General features: G+C 40.9%; 1 protein-coding gene across 2 annotated transcripts in view; it reads right to left on the reverse strand.

The window, feature by feature from the left end:
• Positions 1–1,370: 1,370 nt before the first annotated feature.
• POLB (DNA polymerase beta) overlaps positions 1,371–18,446 on the reverse strand; it is an 88,637-nt gene continuing 71,561 nt past the window's right edge. Inside the window, exons 12-15 of one of the 2 annotated variants that reach the window (XM_033949440.1) lie at positions 17,422–17,508; positions 9,712–9,773; positions 6,661–6,800; positions 1,371–2,094 (exon numbers count right to left, since the gene is read on the reverse strand). In XM_033949440.1, the coding sequence (XP_033805331.1) occupies positions 2,000–2,094; positions 6,661–6,800; positions 9,712–9,773; positions 17,422–17,508 (384 nt within the window). In that variant the 3' untranslated portion in view covers positions 1,371–1,999. The remainder of the gene's footprint in view (positions 2,095–6,660; positions 6,801–9,711; positions 9,774–17,421; positions 17,509–18,446) is intronic. The other variant, XM_033949441.1, reaches the window with a different exon arrangement.

Below are 18,446 nucleotides of genomic sequence, written 5' to 3' on the forward strand. Positions count from 1 at the left end.
TATTTATCTAAAATAAAAACAACCCCCAGATGCAAGATGATTACAAAACTGTTATGATTTAATATATAGAAATAAAACAAAAACCAAAGGAAATAAGGTAATACTTTTTTATTGGACTATTGTGATGAGCTTTCAAAGGTAACACTTATTATTTCTTCTTCTTTCTTGGAAAGTGGACTAACATGACCATCACAGCATTTCATAAACAGTCTGGGATTTATGTTGGGGCTGGCTTCTGATTCAGATTTCTTGTACAGAGGCGTGCTTAACCTGACATAATGTGTTCTTGCTCAACCCACTGTTTATTATTATCATAGAAACATAGAAATAGACGGGCAGATAAGGGCCACAGCCCATCAAGTCTGCCCACTCTAATGACCCTCCCTATCTATCTTTGCGGATAGATCCCACATGTCTATCCCATCTGGCCTTAAAATCTGGCACGCTGCTGGCCTCAATAACCTGGAGTGGAAGACTATTCCAGCGATCAACCACCCTTTCAGTGAAGAAGAACTTCCTAGTGTCACCGTGCAGTTTCCCGCCCCTGATTTTCCACAGATGCCCCCTTGTTGCCGCGGGACCCTTGAAAAAGAAGATATCTTCCTCCACCTCGATGCGGCCCGTGAGATACTTGAATGTCTCGATCATATCTGCCATCTCTCTACGTTCCTCGAGTGAGTAGAGCTGCAACTTCCCTATACCGCAGGACCGTAAAGTTATTTGTGGTTTGCAAAAAAATTTTAAAAAATTACAATTGAGAGAAAAAGTTAGATAATCAAATAATTAGAAATAATACTATAATGATCATTCTAGATGGTTCATTGCAATATCCTTGCTGCCTAAGGCCCTGTTTTACTAAAGCGTGCTGATTAGCGCGCGCTAAACGCTAACGTGTACATGTTAGTCTATGGACGCGTTAGCGTTTAGCGTGCGTTAATCGGTTAGCGCACCTTAGTAGAACAGGGGGTAAGTGTTTCATGAACAAGTAAGTCTTTGAATGGCAGCAACAGCTAAAAGTAAGAAGGGGGGGTAGCTCTTGGAATTGGGCTCCATTTCTGGATCACGTCAAAGGCTGACAGAGAGAAGGGACGGAGGGGGGGGGGGGCGTAGAAGCAGGAATTTAGGAGATACAATTGGTACAAAGTTCAGCACTCAGACCGACGATGGCTGATAAGAGCGGCCTATGAAGGATTAACAGTGGGCTATGGCTGGTTCTGATTCTAAAAATGTCAAGAAACATAATTAAAAAGTGAACTTCCTACTATCACAACATTACTTTCATAATATTAAAAAAAAAAAAAGGTTTTATTTTAAACATATGTGATTTCCAAAACTACTGCTAAGGGCAATGATTCTCACTAACAGAAAACTCAAAATAAAACAAGTTTCAAGTTTATTTAAGTCTTGATATACCGCTTTTACGTGCAATGCGGTTTACAATTTATACAAAGTATTAAAAAAAAAAAAAATGTTAGAAAATATAAAATTATGGAGAACAATTTTGCAAGAACAGTACAGACAAAACGAGATACATATAGGCAAATATGAAGGATACATTGCTTAAAATAAAAGAAAGGGGAGGTGAAATACAATAGGACAGGGTCAAAGTCCCTCCTTTAGGGCCGCAATCCAGTCGGGTTTTCAGGATTTCCCCAATGAATATGCATGAGATCTATGTGCATGCACTGCTTTCAATGCATATTAATTGGGGAAATCCTGAAAACCCGACTGGATTGCGGCCGTCAAGGAGGGACTTTGAGATCCCTGCAATAGGAGTAGGGGGAATCCTTTATATCTGGCCTAATGTCTTAGATTTTGAATAAGAAGGACTAGGTGTAGACTGTGAAAAGTTGCAGTCTAAACTACTATCATGCAAGGAGCACAGGAACATCCACACATACTCAAATGAAATACACAGTAAAAAAAAAAAAGTGACATCTCTTGTATCCTGCACTATGTTTTAAATGTGCACCCTCAGTTTCTTCTTAACCTTGAAAGGTCACTCGCTTCGCTCTTTAGGTTCTCGATACTTCCACTGGATATATTCAAAAATGTCCTCTTCACTCTGTACTGGGAGGGGCTCTCCAGCAACACCTGCAAAGACAATTGAAAGTTAGACATGAAGGTGGCATACTCCCATGCTTAACAGCAATGATCCCAAGAAAATCAATATCTGCTTATCACAGTGAATCACAAACTGTGTGCCCCGGCGAGACGATGTCATGGCGAGAGGCATGTTCTGTAGGCAGTCAGCCGACACGCCTCTCCTCCTCCAGCACCACACCGGCGTAGTAATAGCAGGCTCAAAGCCCCATCTGGAGAGCCTCCGTGCATGCACAAATGTTGACATGATGATATCACGCACGCATGTGACATCATCGTGCCGACATCTGCGCATTTCCGGATGCCCTCCAGCCATGGCCCCAAGTTTAGTGTGCCACGGCTTCTAAAAGGTTGCAGGACACTGGCTTATCAGGATATCCAAAAATGGATATCCTGATAAGCCAGTGTCCTGCAAACTTTGGTCTTGGAGAATGAGATGTACAGTGTCAGCATCTATGAGACAAACTTGGTTCTTTTTATTACATAGAGTGTTTTGGACCCCTGTTCGTTTACAAAAATTAAACAGTTCTAAGTCCAATAGATCAGTGGTTCCCAACCCTGTCCTGGAGGAACACCAGGCCAATTGGGTTTTCAGGCTAGCCCTAATGAATATGCATGAAGCAAATTTGCATGCCTATCACTTCCATCATATGCAAATCTCTCTCATGCATATTCATTAGGGCTAGCCTGAAAACCCGATTGGCCTGGTGTTCCTCCAGGACAGGGTTGGGAATCACTGCAATAGATGCTGGCACTGTAATCTGGAACCTGGGACACTTGATCATCTACTTTATAATTGTCCCTATATTAAGAAATTTTGGAATTCAATTTGGTCTCAAGTAAATGCATTAATGGAAAATCATGTGGCACTCTCTTACGATACAGTGTTATTTGGCATGATGAGGAAAAAAAGTCAAATATCATCAGAAAACAACAAGCTTTTACTTATGACAGGGGTTGCCATCCAACACATAACCAATAATTGGAAGAATCACAGTAACCTTAGTTATACATTTTGGTGGAATACATTATGTCATATATTTAAAATGGAACGAGCAATAGCAATACAAGAGGGACATATACTAAATTTATAAAAATATGGGGGCCATTGACAAAATATTGTAGTGAATAGTCATCACTTTTCTTTTTCTTCTTTTGGCACACCAAAGGGGGGAGGTTGTTGGGTACAATTTTACATAATATGTTATAATATATTCTATAATATGTGTATATTCTGATTGAAAATATGATGAAGGTTGGGAGGTAGGGGGGTAAACGTATCACTAGATTTTTATGTAGTAGATATCAAAGTGCTATTGTGTAATAACTTGTTGAAATATATTATTTTGTGCACTTATTGTCAAATTTGAAAATGAATTAAGAAGGAAAAAAAAAAGGATATCCAAAAATGTCCAATCTAGCTTGACCCCTAGAACAAAAAAGTATTTTTCATTTCATTTTTAACTTAAATTAACTCTTTATTAATTTTCCAATAGTATAGTCTTACTCCCAGCTTCTACAGTAACAATTTATTTATTTATAGCATTTATATACCATTTACAACCTAAGTGGTTTACATTCAGGTATTCAAGCGTTTTTCCTTGTCTGTCCTGGCAGGCTCACACTCTATCTAATGTACCTGGGGCAATGGGAGAATTAAGTGACTTGCCCAGGGTCACAAGAAGCAGTGTGGGTTTGAACCCACAACCTCAGGGGACTGAGGCTGTAGCTTTAACCACTGCACCACACTCTTCCAGTGAAGTGTTTTTTTTTGTTTTTTTTTGGGGGGGGAGGGATTTGAGGAACAAACTATGCATTTAGAGTTTCCAACCCATCCTGTCGGGCTTCCTGATAGGAGCCCTATGCATAAATAGCACGCCCCTTTTAAGGAGAGTAAGCACATCCTTACTGGCACATGACATCTGCTTCAAATGTCAGCCCATTCACTGGAACAACAGGTAGAGTTCTTATTGCATTGCCTTATTTTATTATGTATGTTTTGATGGAAAGTTGGAAACCGCCTAGGTGTAGACAGTATATAAACTTTTTTTTAAAAATAAATCTTTATTTGTTTTCAAAAATTACAAGTGTACAATAATCCATCAGAAATATATTAATCACTTCACAATATTATTTGTAATCTTCCAAATACATAAATATAAAAGAATCCCACCCCTCCCTCCCATATACTAATAATTAACAATTATTAATTCTTATCATTCATACTCCCACCCTCCCTCTATCTTTTCCAATACTGAGGTGTTTAAGATGTCTGATCATTAGAATAAATAATCAACAGCTTCTGGTGGAATTCAGTGTGTCATCTGTACAAAATGGAACGACTACTTGCAATACAAAATGGTCATTTTAATAGGTTTCAGGATGTGTGGAGGCCAATAATAAATTATTATAATGATTAATGTTAATTTATTATTCTTTTTCTTATGTGATAAGTTGAAAGAATGGGGGATGGGTGGGGTATGACAATTCAAATATATATTTACATATTTTAAATGATTAATATGCATAGGAATTATATTATTTATGTATGGATGTGGGAGGGGGGTGGGATATAAACTTTTTGGATATATATTGTTATGGAATTTTCAAATGATAATGTATTATGATGGTTTATATTTATTGTACACTTGATGTATATATTAAAATGAATAAAGATTAAAAAAAAAATCAAAAAATCAATGGCCCCCAAATCTTTTTAAACTTATTATAATTACCTTGTTGTATAGCAAGCACCCTTTCCATTTTATAAATATGGCATACTTAATTCCACCAAAAAGTATAATTTAGTTTAGTATAATCTTTCCAATTTCCTGTAATCTGCTGTAAAAATAAATAATTCCTACAATATGCCCTCTATCCATAGCTCCAAACCATGCTGGAGGTAGGTAGCCACGTATTAAAACCCAACAACGGTAACACATAAGGAGCACTCCTATATTGCTTGAGGCATTGCCTCCCATGTTTCTTTCCCCACTCCTTGGTCACCCAGCTTCCCCTCCTTTGAGATGCCTATGCACACATTTATAAATCCTTCCAATTTTCCCCGTCACTCTTTTCTTTTAAAACACTTCCGTTTCTAGTCTGTTGGCTCCTTGCAATTTGTAATTATGCATAGAAAAGAAAATGTGGCAGCCAAAATCCATCTTGAAATTCTAACTAAGTACAGAACACCCCATCCTGAAATAACTACTTGAAGAAACATAACAGGGAACCCCTCATCATCCAGACCTGCTCTAACCACCAGACTCACCCCCTTTACCACTCACTCGCTACCTCCAGTCCTGCCACTATTCCCCTACATTAGGAGCCACCTCTTACTATCATCCACCCCTTACCCAGTCCAACCAATGCGGAAGCTTCCTGGGAGAATACTACTGACAGCAAGCTAAACGGAACCGCCAGATAATAATGGTAAAAATTAGGCAAGTTCATTCTCCGGTCTATCCTAGTCCACTGTAACATTTTCAGTCCCACACAGAGTGTTCTACCCATCCAGGTAAGGTCCGATATTAACCTTTGTAACAGCGGTACCCTACAGGGAGCATTATAAATAAACAGAGCACTTGCAGAGGCATCGCAAGGGTAGGAGGTGGTTGCCCCCCCCCCCCCCCGCCACACTCATGCCCTCCCTTTCCCGCTGTACTTCTTTAAACCTTCGCCAACGTGAGCAGCTTCTCTGGCCTGGCTGCTTGCGCTGGTTTCCCTTTGATGTCACTTCCTGGCTCTGCGACCCGGAAGTAATTTCAGAGGGGAGCCAGGCCGGCATGAGCAGCAAACCGGAGAATTTGCTTGTGCTGGCAAAGATTTAAATAGGTACGGGGAGGAGGGAAGGGAGTGCGTGAGTGTGGCATGGGGGGAGAGCAGAGAGGTGCCGGTGATCCCACCAATTCGGCACCTAGGGACGGTCTGGTTTCCCCCCTCCCCCACCATGCCACTGAGCACTTGTACTCCAACTACTCTAAGCCCCAGGCTCTCCTATTTCAACTCCAAGTCAGCAATACCTGTCTTCACATCCTATATCTCTTGAACAAATATGTCACAGCCCTAGTAGCAGCCACTCCCATAACTCCACTTCCTCCTGCAGTCCAGCATGAACACCATCTTGCTCCTAACTCAATAGGCTGCACTGCATTGTTCACTTCCAGTCTTTGCAGATCTTTACAAAATTCTGTTATCTGGTCGTCTGCATCATTCTTCATGCACCTGGCCGCATACTGAGCTGCTCATGGATCCACAGACAATCTCAAACATGGGGAGTGATCGCTAATCAAGCTAGGGGAGCCATATTAAAGTGTGATTGCTGCCATCAGCACTCCCTGTATTTTTCATTTCATTTTACATTTACACTGTACAAACGGAAACACAAAAGCTGTTCACAGTATTTAATATCAGCATTAAAATAGAATAAAACAAACAGAGAAATACAATTCTATTAAGCCTATTACATAGCCCAGCCCAAGCTCTCACTATGAGGTCTATTGAATATTCCTGGTGGATATCCTGAATCCCTCAACTGCAGGGATTCCGAAAACTCACCTGTGACTCCTAGTGGACGGATGGTATATTCATTCAGCGTAAAGCCCATTTCTAAGGCATGGGCTCGCATATTCTTATTGAATATGTCACTGCCTGTGAAATAGAGAACCCCGCAATAATACTGATCCTTTGGAATCAACCTGAAGGTATTAAACAGATAAGAAATGTATATGACTATGTGCATATTAAATTTCCAATTAATAGAACAGTAGCAAGGTGTTTGCTCACTGATAGAGTTAAGATTTTCACCTTAAACTTTCCCATTTTCCCTTCCCCTTTCCCTTTTTTCTTATTAAGACTATGTAGTTCATCCCTGGCTCCCTTCAGTACTTACTTATCTGTATCCTATATGTCGTCGATATGTCTTGTTTTAATAAAATAAGTCGTTTTAACTTAAAAAATAAAATAAAATTGTACACCGCTCAGATACACAATGAGCAGTATATCAAAACTGAAATAAAACTTGGAAACCGACTGGCCACATTTGTAAGCTGCGAGTCTGTTTCCATTCTGTAGTCATTCTCAAATCCTGTCGCTTTAGATATCCAGACAGGAATAGTTTTCAAGCAATTTAGTTCTCACATTAAATGGGAAAATACTTCCGAATCTGCAGTTTCAGTATCCGCGGATTCGGTTATTTGCAATTTTTGAACAAAAAAACATTTTAATTTTTTGGCATATTTTAGGCCCTGTAAGTCCCCCCCTTAAGCTTTACCTGGTGGTCTAACAGGTTTTCGGGGCAGGAGCGATCTTCCCACGATCCTGCCCCGTGTAGACCGCTCACGGGAAATGGCTCGAGGGACTAAGGGAGCTCAAGGCAGCCATTTCCTATGAGCGATCTACACGGGGCAGCAGCGTGGGAAGATCGCTCCTGCCCCGAAAACCTGCTAGACCACTAGGTAAGGCTTAAGGGGGGGGGCTTACAGGGCTTAAAATAGCCAGGGGGAAGCGGGGGTTAGGGGCAGAACTGGCCCAAATACTATTTGCGTTCTTTTTAATATTCGCGGGCCGACTCTGCCACCAAATCCCCGTGGATATGGAGGGAGAAGTGTACTTGATTACTATTCCATGTATTGTAAACCACTTTGGGTGAATCTCTTAATGAAAAAGTGGAAAGTAAGTATATAAGTATGTACACGAGTAACCCCCCCCCTTTTTTTATAAAGCCGTGTTAGGGTTTTTTATCGCAGGCTGCGGCTGTAAAAGCTCTGACATTAAAGGAATTCTATGAGCACTGGAGCTTTTACTGCTGAGGTCAACAATAAAAAACCCTAAAACGGCTTATAAAGGTATGTGGGGTGGGGGGGGGGGGGTGTATGTGTGAGTAAATAATTAAGTAAATAAATAAATGAAAACATCAGAGCCGCTCATAAACTTATTTGTCAATTCCTTGCCAACATCAACCAGAAAACTGAAATCACTTCAACTACTCATCTCATCTCCCAAAGGAGTTAAAAGTAAATGCATATTCGACTTGCACCATAACCTGGAACAACTTCCCAACTAACATTAGGATGGAAACAAAATTAAAAACTCAAAAAATTCAAAAAGGTTATTATAATAAATTTAAGGATGTGTGGGGACCATTATTAAATTATAGTAATGAATAAGTTACACTTTTCCCAATCTTAATACACATGTGGATTTGGGGGGGGGGGGAATTTCTTGTTTTTCCAATAGATGATTGTCGTAAGATATTATTTTCATGTGGTATTAGTTGTATATGAATTTGGGAGGGGGGTGGGGGTTAAATCTTCTTGGTGTATGATATTGAAAATTTTTCAAGTGATGTATTATATTTAGTTGATATTTACTGTACACTTGATGTAAGTTTAAAAATGAATAAAGAAATAAAAAAAAAAAAAACCCTCTCTTCTTTGAGAGCATACACACTATAGATAACTAACTCAATATACCTAATAACACAAAATCCCATACTTAACTCAAGCATTATACCAGTACAGTCATGGAACCTCAATCCTCCCTTCCTCCGTTCATAACTCGGTTCTCTTCGAACTGCTATAATATAATGTAGCTTATACATTCTAAATTTCCTTATATTGTAACTCGCCTTGACCCTAATTAGGCATAGTGCGACTAAGAAATACTGGATTAGATCAGCTTAAGAGAGACTTGTTCTTGGTTTGCTGAAGGATGAAAAAACAGGGGGGGAGGAGCAATAGTCACATAGGAGGGAGTGCTCACACATGCTCAGAGTGGTTTTCTACCCTCTTCTGGTCTCTGGGAGAAAGAATCCATCCTGACGCCAGGGATGATGTTACCCATGCTTGTGGCTGATCTATCCTGCTTATTTATCGAGAATATTAAGTTCTCCATCGTTTTACTGTATCTTTCCTATAGTTCCCTTAACACCTTCTCCTTTGTGTCGCTCTTCTCTATATCTTTCAGTAAGTCTTCTCTCCAGCTTCATCTTCTAGTACAGGGGTGGGTAACTCCGGTCCTCGAGGGCCGGAATCCAGTTGGGTTTTCAGGATTTCTCCAATGAATATGCATTGAAAGCAGTGCATGCAAATAGATCTCATGCATATTCATTGGGGAAATCCTGAAAACCCAACTGGACTCCGGCCCTCGAGGATCGGAGTTGCCTACCCATGTAGTACTTTAAAAAAAAAAAATCACCATTACATTCCCTTTGCTACTTTCTGTACTAGCTGCTGGCAGGACCCACACTACTGTCAGAAGCATCCGACAGGTGCAGGGGAAAAGAGAAGATCTACAGCAGGAGTGTCAAAGCCCCTCCTCGAGGGCTGCAATCCAATCGGGTTTTCAAGATTTCCCCAATGAATATGCATGAGATCTATTAGCATACAATGAAAGCAGTGCATGCAAATAGATCTCATGCATATTCATTGAGGCAATCCTGAAAATCCGACCGGATTGTGGCCCTCGAGGAGGGACTTTGACACCCCTGCTCTACAGAAACTAAAGTTGTGCTGACCCGGCACGAAAAGGTTTGTTCATTTCAGTTGTAATAAGACACTAGATAAAATCACTCCATTGTGCCCAGTACATTACATGTACAGACATTACCTGATGTCAATTCTTCTAAATGGAAGGCTCTCTCCACTTTCATCTTGTAACCGACACACTCCCTTAGAAAGAAAAGAAACAACATTAACCACCGTTTCTCTAAAAACTCATAATTATTTTGAGAGGCCAATTTTCAAAGCATGTTCATCTGGATAAAGTGATGTGTCTGAAAATTTCCTCTTCAGAGAAGCTAAAAGGTGCAGATGCAGTTCAATACAAGCAAACATCAAAATAGTGGAGTGGGCATATAAATTCATATAATATTCAAAAAAGGTTCTTCAATAAACTTCTCAAAACACTCTCCAAGGCATCAAAAAAAAAAAAGGTTTATGCAAACAGCCAATGCGCTGGCTTAAAAATAGTCTTGTAATAATATTGGAAAGGTGGAAGACCTCAGACTCCTTTTGCCAGCTCACAATAGAGCAGCTTACGCTGTTCAATTCAATGGGATATTCTGTCAATCATCGGTCTACCACCTCCCCCAAATATCAAAATTAATTGAAAAATCATAAAAGGAACTAAAGTTTCTGGTGATTAATCTCTTATTATCGCTGATCTCTGGTCACTGATCCCAGCGGCACCCGTTTCGCCCTAAAGCTTCGTCAGGAGATCAGAAGACACATTATCCCAATGTAGCTTCAGATCAATGATTGACAGAATATCCCATTGACTTGAACAGCGTAAGCTGCTCTATTGTGAGCTGGCAAAAGGAGTCTGAGGTCTTCCACCTTTCCAATATTATTACAAGACTATTTTTCATTGGCTGTTGGTGCAAACCTTTTTTTTTAATGCCTTGGAGAGTGTTTTGAGAAGTTTGTTGAAGAACCTTTTTTGAATATTATGTGAATTTATATGCCCAATCCACTATTTTGATGTTTGTCCAGCACTGGTCACCGTACATGAAGAAGAACACATTGCTACTTGAAAGGGTCCAGAGAAGAGTGACTAAGATGGTTAAGGGGCTGGAGGAGTTGGCGTACAGTGAAAGATTAGAGAAACTGGGCCTCTTTTCCCTCAAACAGAGGAGATTGAAAGGGGACATGATTGAAACATTCAAGGTACTGAAGGGAATAGACTTAGGGGTCCTTTTACAAAGGCGCGGTAGCGGTTTAACGCGCGAAATACCGCGCGTTAAACCGCCTGCCGCGCTAGTACTTAACGCCTCCATTGATGAGGCATTAGGCTTTTAGGCTGCCGCGGGGGTTAGCGCGGGATGAAAAGTCCAACGCGCTAACCCCCATAGCGTGCCTTGCTAAAAGGAGCCCTTAGTAGATAAGGACAGGTTGTTCACCCTCTCCAAGGTAGAGAGAACGAGAGGGCACTCTCTAAAATTGAAAGGGGATAGATTCCATACGAACGTAAGGAAGTTCTTCCCCACCCAGAGAGTGGTAGAAAACTGGAACGCTCTTCCGGAGTCTGTCATAGGGGAAAACATCCTCCAGGGATTCAAAACAAAGTTAGACAAGTTCCTGCTGAACCGGAACGTAGGCAGGCAGGGCTAATCTCAGTTAGGGCGCTGGTCTTTGACCATAGGGCTGCAGCGTGAACGGACTGCTGGGCACGACAGACTACTGGTCTGACCCATCAGCGGCAATTCTTATGTTCTTATGTCTTTTGATGATAATTGAGTGTAGTTTGTGTCTAAGTGTTCATAACACATAACTTCATTTAAAAAAACGTTAAAAACTTATCTTTTTAAAGACGCGTTCAATATCTAATAATGAGACCTACCACATGAAACTTCAAGCCTTTATTTTGTTACTTTCCCTCGTTTTTCCCTTTTTTGTTCTCTCTCTTTAACTAAAAATTGTAACTTCTCCCCGCTATCCCCACGCTTCATGTCTGTCCTAGAGTTAAAGGATGTGTATTACTCTGTTAGCTTTCACAACCTATGTTTTTATAAAGCGATGTATCAAATATTAATAAAAACTTGAAAAACTTGATAACAAGCATACATTTAGCTTTATTAAGCAGGCCTTTTTTTCCATTTAGGCTTGTTTTGGTCTGGAGAGAAAAAGTGTGCATATTTGCCATTTTCCAAGGTATTGTATCCCACCCCTTGCCTGCCACCAGAAGGCACAAAGTATGCAATTAAGTGCTTTCAGGAAAAAAAAGACTTCTGTCTACAAGGAGATCACAGAAAGCAACAGGGCAGGTGGTCTGCAAACTCTTGAGACGGTGACAACAAAAGCATGTAAGCCAAAGGAACATATTCAGAAGAATTGTATTCTTGTGGAAGACACACAAGACTGAAAAGCTTGACACAGGTTATTTTTCACCCAGGCAAAGAATGCATCAGGGTCTCAAGAAAGGTAACCTGATGGTTTGAACCCTTCCCCCTCCCTGCATCACCAATAGGTTGAAACTATAAAATCCACAAGAGGGTAGCTGTTCAGTTGGGTTCACTGTGCCATCTTGTAGATTTTATGGTTTGAACCTGTTGGTGATGCAGGTTTTGTTCACATCATCAGGTTTCCTTGAACCCCTGACACAGTCCTCGTGTGGGTGAAACACAGCCTGTGTCGGGATTTTCAGTACTGTGTGTCCACAAGAATAACACTCTTCTGAATATTTTCTTCAACTTGTCTGCTTTTGTTGTCACCTACAAGGAAGATCAACCAGGCACAGCAGATTCAAGTTAAATATACTCTAGGGATATGCTTTTGTTAAAAAGTATGTGGAACAGCTTTAAGTGTGCAACTCTAAAGTTACATGGGAAACAAAATCAAACCTTGGTATAGGTCAGGGGTAGGCAATTCCGGTCCTCGAGAGCCGGAGCCAGGTCAGGTTTTCAGGATATCCACAATGAATATGTATGAGATGGATTTGCATGCACTGCCTCCTTGAGATGCAAATCTGTCTCATGCATATTTATTGTGGATATCCTGAAAACCTGACCTGGCTCCAGCTCTCGAGGACCGGAATTGCCTACCCCTGGTATAGGTGATGTGCATGATTTTAATTATTTTCCAACATAACTACTGTTCAGTGTTTCTTACCAAAAAACATAGGTAGCAGAAAAGGTGACTTTTCTATCCTGTCCTCCCCCAAAGAGCCCAGAACAGGTTACAGGTCAACATACACAATATACAGTTTGCCATATTAGCACCTTGTAATTGACCGATTGCACTTAATTGGATGTTAGGTCCCTAGTACATGGTGCCTGTCACAAAACAGGCATGGTTAGGGGTGTATAATGGACACATTTCGTATGTAGGCACCTGTTTGGACTTAGGCACATGCATTTAGGCCAAGAAAACCCTGGCATAAACAGGATGGCCTAAAGAAGGCAACGCAAATTGTGAGCCATGGAACACCGGTGTGCCTCCTGAGATTCCAGCTGTGCCACGGCACACTGCGGTGGAGGAAAGGAGTCAGCGCCGGCTGACTGCGTACAGGATGTGCTTCTCGCAACGAGAGGCACACCTGTAGGTAATCAGCTGGCGCCAGTGCCTCTCTCGGGCCCTCTTCCCTGCTGGCACCCCCCCCCCCCCCACTGGCATCTCAGAACCCATCTGGAGGGACTTGTGCATGCGTGGATGTCGACGTGATGACATCCTGCATGCACGTGATGTCTTCACAGCCACATCCGCACACTTCCGGATGCCTCGAGCCGTGGCCACTACGTTTAGTGTGCTGGACACAGGCCTAAAGGGTGCCTAGCAACATCTAAGCACAAGTCTATGAAATGCATCTAACTTTTATAGAATCGTGCTTAAAGCTGCACTACTTGGCACAGATTTTTTAGGCGACATATATGGAATCAGTCCCACTGTGTCCTTGTTTCATTCTAATATTAAACAACAGGATTTTTTAAAAATCTTTATTAATTTTCAAATCAAACAATAAGTGCATAAAAATATATCATAAAAATAATTTCAATATAGCACTGTAATTATCTAACATATGAACTATAATAATATAAATTTCCCCCCCCTTCATCCCATGCTCAATTAAAGTAGAATATGCAATATTATATAACAATATTATAACATCTCATATTTAATTACATCCCAAATCCACCCTCCCGCCTTGAGTGTGCTAGATAAAACTAAGAAAGAAAAGAAAAGGAACAAAAAGGAACGATGTCTATTCATCACAATATTTTTCCGATGGCCCCCATATCTTTGTAAAGTTATTATATGTTCCTTTTTGTACTGCTATTGCTCTTTCCATCTTAAAAACATGGCACAACGAATTCCACCAGAATGTATAATTAAGATTCTTATGATTTTTCCAATTGTTGGTAATACGTTGAATGGCTACCCCTGCCATAACTAATAAAAGTTTGTTGTTATGTGACGAAATTTGACTCTTTTTTCTCATAGTCATTCCAAATAAAACAGTATCATATGAGATCGCAACATGGTTTTCCAATAAAGAATTTACTTGAGTCCAAATTGAATCCCAAAATGACTTAATGAAGGGACAATAATAAAGTAGATGGTCTAATGTCCCTGGTTCCAGATTACAATGCCAGCATTTATTAGACTTGGAACTATCCAACTTTTGTAATCTAAAAGGGGTCCAAAACACTCTATGCAACAACAACAACAAAAAAAACCCAACAGGATTTAATCATAAAAATGAAACACACACTATTTTTAGCCACGGCTTTGGTGTGGGTAAAGTTTCCTTGTCAGCAGCTAATGATACATGACAGCTAGATTTGGGAAGAAGTACATTAGGAGAATTGGGCTGCCTAGAGTCTCTGTCTTACTTTGATCTAGCTATGAAATGTAATTCTCACCAGGAAAATCAAACAAAGAACTAGCTTAAGCAATTGGAGCTTTTTTTGGGTCTCAGCCAGGGAATAAATAGGACAGACTCGCTGGAAGGGTGAGTAAGAGATTCCAAACAGGAACAGAACAGGCAGAAATAGGAAAATGAGGAATTAGTGGCATATCAAGCAGCACACATGGGAGGAAGGGGCAGGAGAGCGAAGAGGACAGAATCCCACAAGGGAGAGGCAGATACAAAAAGAAAGCACCAGCCTACACAGCAGCCTTTATATTGCACTTCTTCCAAGATACAACTCTGGTAGCACAGTGACATATTGAAGTTGCCAATTCCTTAAAGTAATTCAATTTTTGAACCAGCTAAAGATCTCTGAATTCCCTTTTGCTTAGTTAGCTGTTAATACATTAATTTTAGAAAGCGATTTCCTTGCAAAGTATCTTTTACATGCAGAAAATTGTTCTTTTTTTTTTTTTAATTCTTTATTCATTTTTAAACTTTCATCAAGTGTACATAAATTCATAATAAACACAATTAATCTGAGCACTTGAACATCTTATCATTATAATCTATAAGTAGAAATGTAACCCTCTTCCCACCATTCCTCAAAGCCCATTATTCATTACTAGTCTTATAGCTCGTTACATTAACGGGTGCTAGAATATATGTGTGTGTGTCTGTCTTTATTTCTTTCTCTCTCTCTCTCCTTCTTCTCCTCTCCTTCTGTATTTCTTTCTTTTTCCTCAGCTGTCCACCCATTCTCCCTTCCTTTTACCTTCCCTGTGTCCATCAGCACCTCTTTTCTGCTCCCCCGTCCAGCAGTAGGCCTCCCTTCCTTTTTCTTCCCCCCCTAGCACCTCTTTCCTGCTCCCCCATCCAGCAGGTCTCCCTTCCTTTTTCTACCCCCCTGTCCAGCAGCATCCCATACCTTGCATCTGCCCTCCGCCGACAGCCGACTTAAGCCGCTGCGGCCTGCAGCCGCCGACAGCTGCAGTGGTCTGCAGCCGCCGACAGCTGCCACGGCAGACAGCCTCCGCACCGCCCGAAGCCGACATCCGCCTTGGGAGAGATGCGTGGAAGCGCGCATGCGTACTCCTACCTGCAGGGACCTACAGCGCACGGAAAACGGGAGCACGCAGGTAAGAGTGCGCATGCGCGGCTTAGGCTTTTATTATATTAGATAAGATCATATACTTGAAACCCTCCCCCCACCCAATACTAAATGGTGTATAATTAATAGAAAAATGGCATCTAATCATGACAAAAAGATGTTAATGGCTCCCATATTTTAATAAAATTTTTATAATTTCCATTCTGTACCGCTATTGATCTTTCCATTCTATATATGTGACATACTGAATTCCACCAAAAATTAAAATTAAGTTTACTATGATCTTTCCAGTTATTAGTAATATGTTGCAGAAAATTGTTCTTATAAAATTGTCCCGTGTATACGCATCAGGTGACACAACAGGTGTGACTGAGAAAGCAGCTACTTCACGTGATCTGCACACATGCATATTAACACACATTGCCCCCAAGTAACAGGCACTTTTTATGGAGATTTTACATATGTCCCCAGTTATGAAATAACCCCATGCCCAATGTCAATAAAAATATCACAATTATTGTTAAAGCAAAATAATATTGTGTGATGACATCATATCACCATTCCATAATCTATGCTTTACTACAAAAGCATTACTTCAGGTACACATAAGAAACATCATTCAATATACGTTCCGTACACAATATAAAACATATTGACAGGAGGAGAAGTTCCGATTAGAGAATGACACGGGGAAAAATTCTGTCCCTGTCACCGTCCCGTCCCCGGATCACCATCCTCTGCACCGCTCCGTCCCCGCTGGTCCTTTCACCGCCCCGTCCCTTTCTCTGCCGTCCCCTTCACCGCCCCGTCTTCAGCGTCTTCTCCTCTCCATCCCCCCATCCCCAGCACCCTTCACGCGGTCCAGCAGCTCCCTCCCGCCGGCCAGCCGTGCATTTTCCTCCCTCCCTCCTTTTCCCTTACCTTTTCTTCTTGAAACTGGCGATTTCTATAAGGCTACGAGCTGTATTACAGCCGGAGCTTTGAAGTCGCGTCGGGTTGCCTGCTAGAAAAGTCTCCTCCGATGCAACCGGAAACAGGAAGTTGCGTCAGAGGAGACTTTTTCCAGCAGGCAACGCGACGCGACTTCAAGGCTCCGGCTGTAATACAGCTCATAGCCTTATAGAAATCGCCAGTTTCAAGAAGAAAAGGTAAAGGAAAGGAGGGAGGGAGATGCATGGACGGCCGGCAGGAGAGAGTGGGCTGCCAGATTGAACCCGGGTTCACTACTTGTTCACCGCCCCGTGCTACTATTCACCGCTCCACGGGGCGGTGAATAGCCTTGTCCCCGAACTCGTGGTGACCTTTTCTTTTGGTCACCATTTTGGAGGGTTACCCGTGGCTAGCCGCGGGTAACAACCAACGTGTCATTCTCTAGTTCCGATGTGGTATGGCCAGGGAAAAGAATCAATAGTGTGTGTGCGATTGAAGGAACTATATTTTAAAAGCATAGGCTTTACACTTCCCCTTCCGTATTCGCGGGGGTTAGGGGCAGAGCCTGCCCGTGAATATTAAAAAAACATGAATAATATTTGGGCCAGTTCTGCCCCTAACCACCGCTTTCCCCCGGCTATTTTAAGCCCTCCTTAAGCCTTACCTTGTGGTCTAGCAGGTTTTTAGGCAAGAGTGATCTTCCCATGCTCCTGCCCCATGCAGATCGCTCACAGGAAATGGCTGCCTTGAGCTCCCGTAGTCTCTCGAGCCATTTCCACACAATACTAGAATCAACCTGAATGTATTTCTGAAAAGTCTTAACTGAAATAGCCTTAACATTCCTTGAAGTGTTTCCTTCCCAATTTTTAACCTAAATTTTTGAACCCAGTGTCAGAGGAATGCCCGCATGCATGCTCACTCGGGATACTCACCATGAATTTTGTGTCTCCTTTTGACAGTGTGTCTGTGACAAAGCTGGTCTTCTCCAGTCGTTCCACAACTTGATGCAAAAGCTTTGGCTACATAGATAGCCAAAAGAAAGCCATTAATAGGCAAATCAGATATCAGAGGACATGATATTGTGCATAAGCATCTCATTCATGATCATGGAAATCAGGAGTAAAATGAGGATTATCACGCTGAACACACCAAAAACTCCATTTAAAAAAAAATAAAAGAAATGACCATTTTAGAACCCTACAGAAGTAAAGAGTCCAATTTACATTCCAGATATGCCAAGTGGGGAGTAGTAAACAGGCCCTAAATCTGAGAAAATGTTAAAAATTCTGCAGTGCTGCTGCTGGAGTCTCTTCAGTTCTAGGTCTTAAATGGATCCAAACAGAAAACTGTTGGAATCCAATGTTTTCCACCCACCTTTAAAAGTTTTAAGTCTATGAAACTGGCAGACATGGGCCTCCCATTTTGCCTAGCCATTCGTGCCTGTATCAAAGTGACCCCTAATTTTTTTTTTTTTTATTCTTTATTCATTTTCAAATCCATCAACAAGTGCATATTATTTAATCAAACATGAAATTATCACAAATCACTTGACAATCTTATTTATATTCTTTAAAATATATATCTATAAAAGAAACCCCTCCCATCCCCATTTATTAACAATAATATATTATCAATTTATCTATCCCCACCCATCCCCCCCTTATTTCTTATTTAATATCTAGGTGTTTAAGATGTCTGATCTTTAGAATACATAAACAATGGCCCCCAAATCTTTTTAAACTTATTATAACTTCCCTGTTGTATGGCAAGCACCCTTTCCATTTTATAAATATGGCATACTGAGTTCCACCAAAAGGTATAATTTAACTTCGTATAATCTTTCTAATTTCCAGTAATCTGTTGAATGGCAACCCCTGTCAATATTAATAAAAGTTTATTATTATCTGCAGATATTGGGCTTTTGAATCTCATTGATGTACCAAATAAAATAGTATCA

Source organism: Geotrypetes seraphini, chromosome 6 (genome assembly GCF_902459505.1).
Source record: "Geotrypetes seraphini chromosome 6, aGeoSer1.1, whole genome shotgun sequence".
Classification (NCBI taxonomy): domain Eukaryota; kingdom Metazoa; phylum Chordata; class Amphibia; order Gymnophiona; family Dermophiidae; genus Geotrypetes; species Geotrypetes seraphini.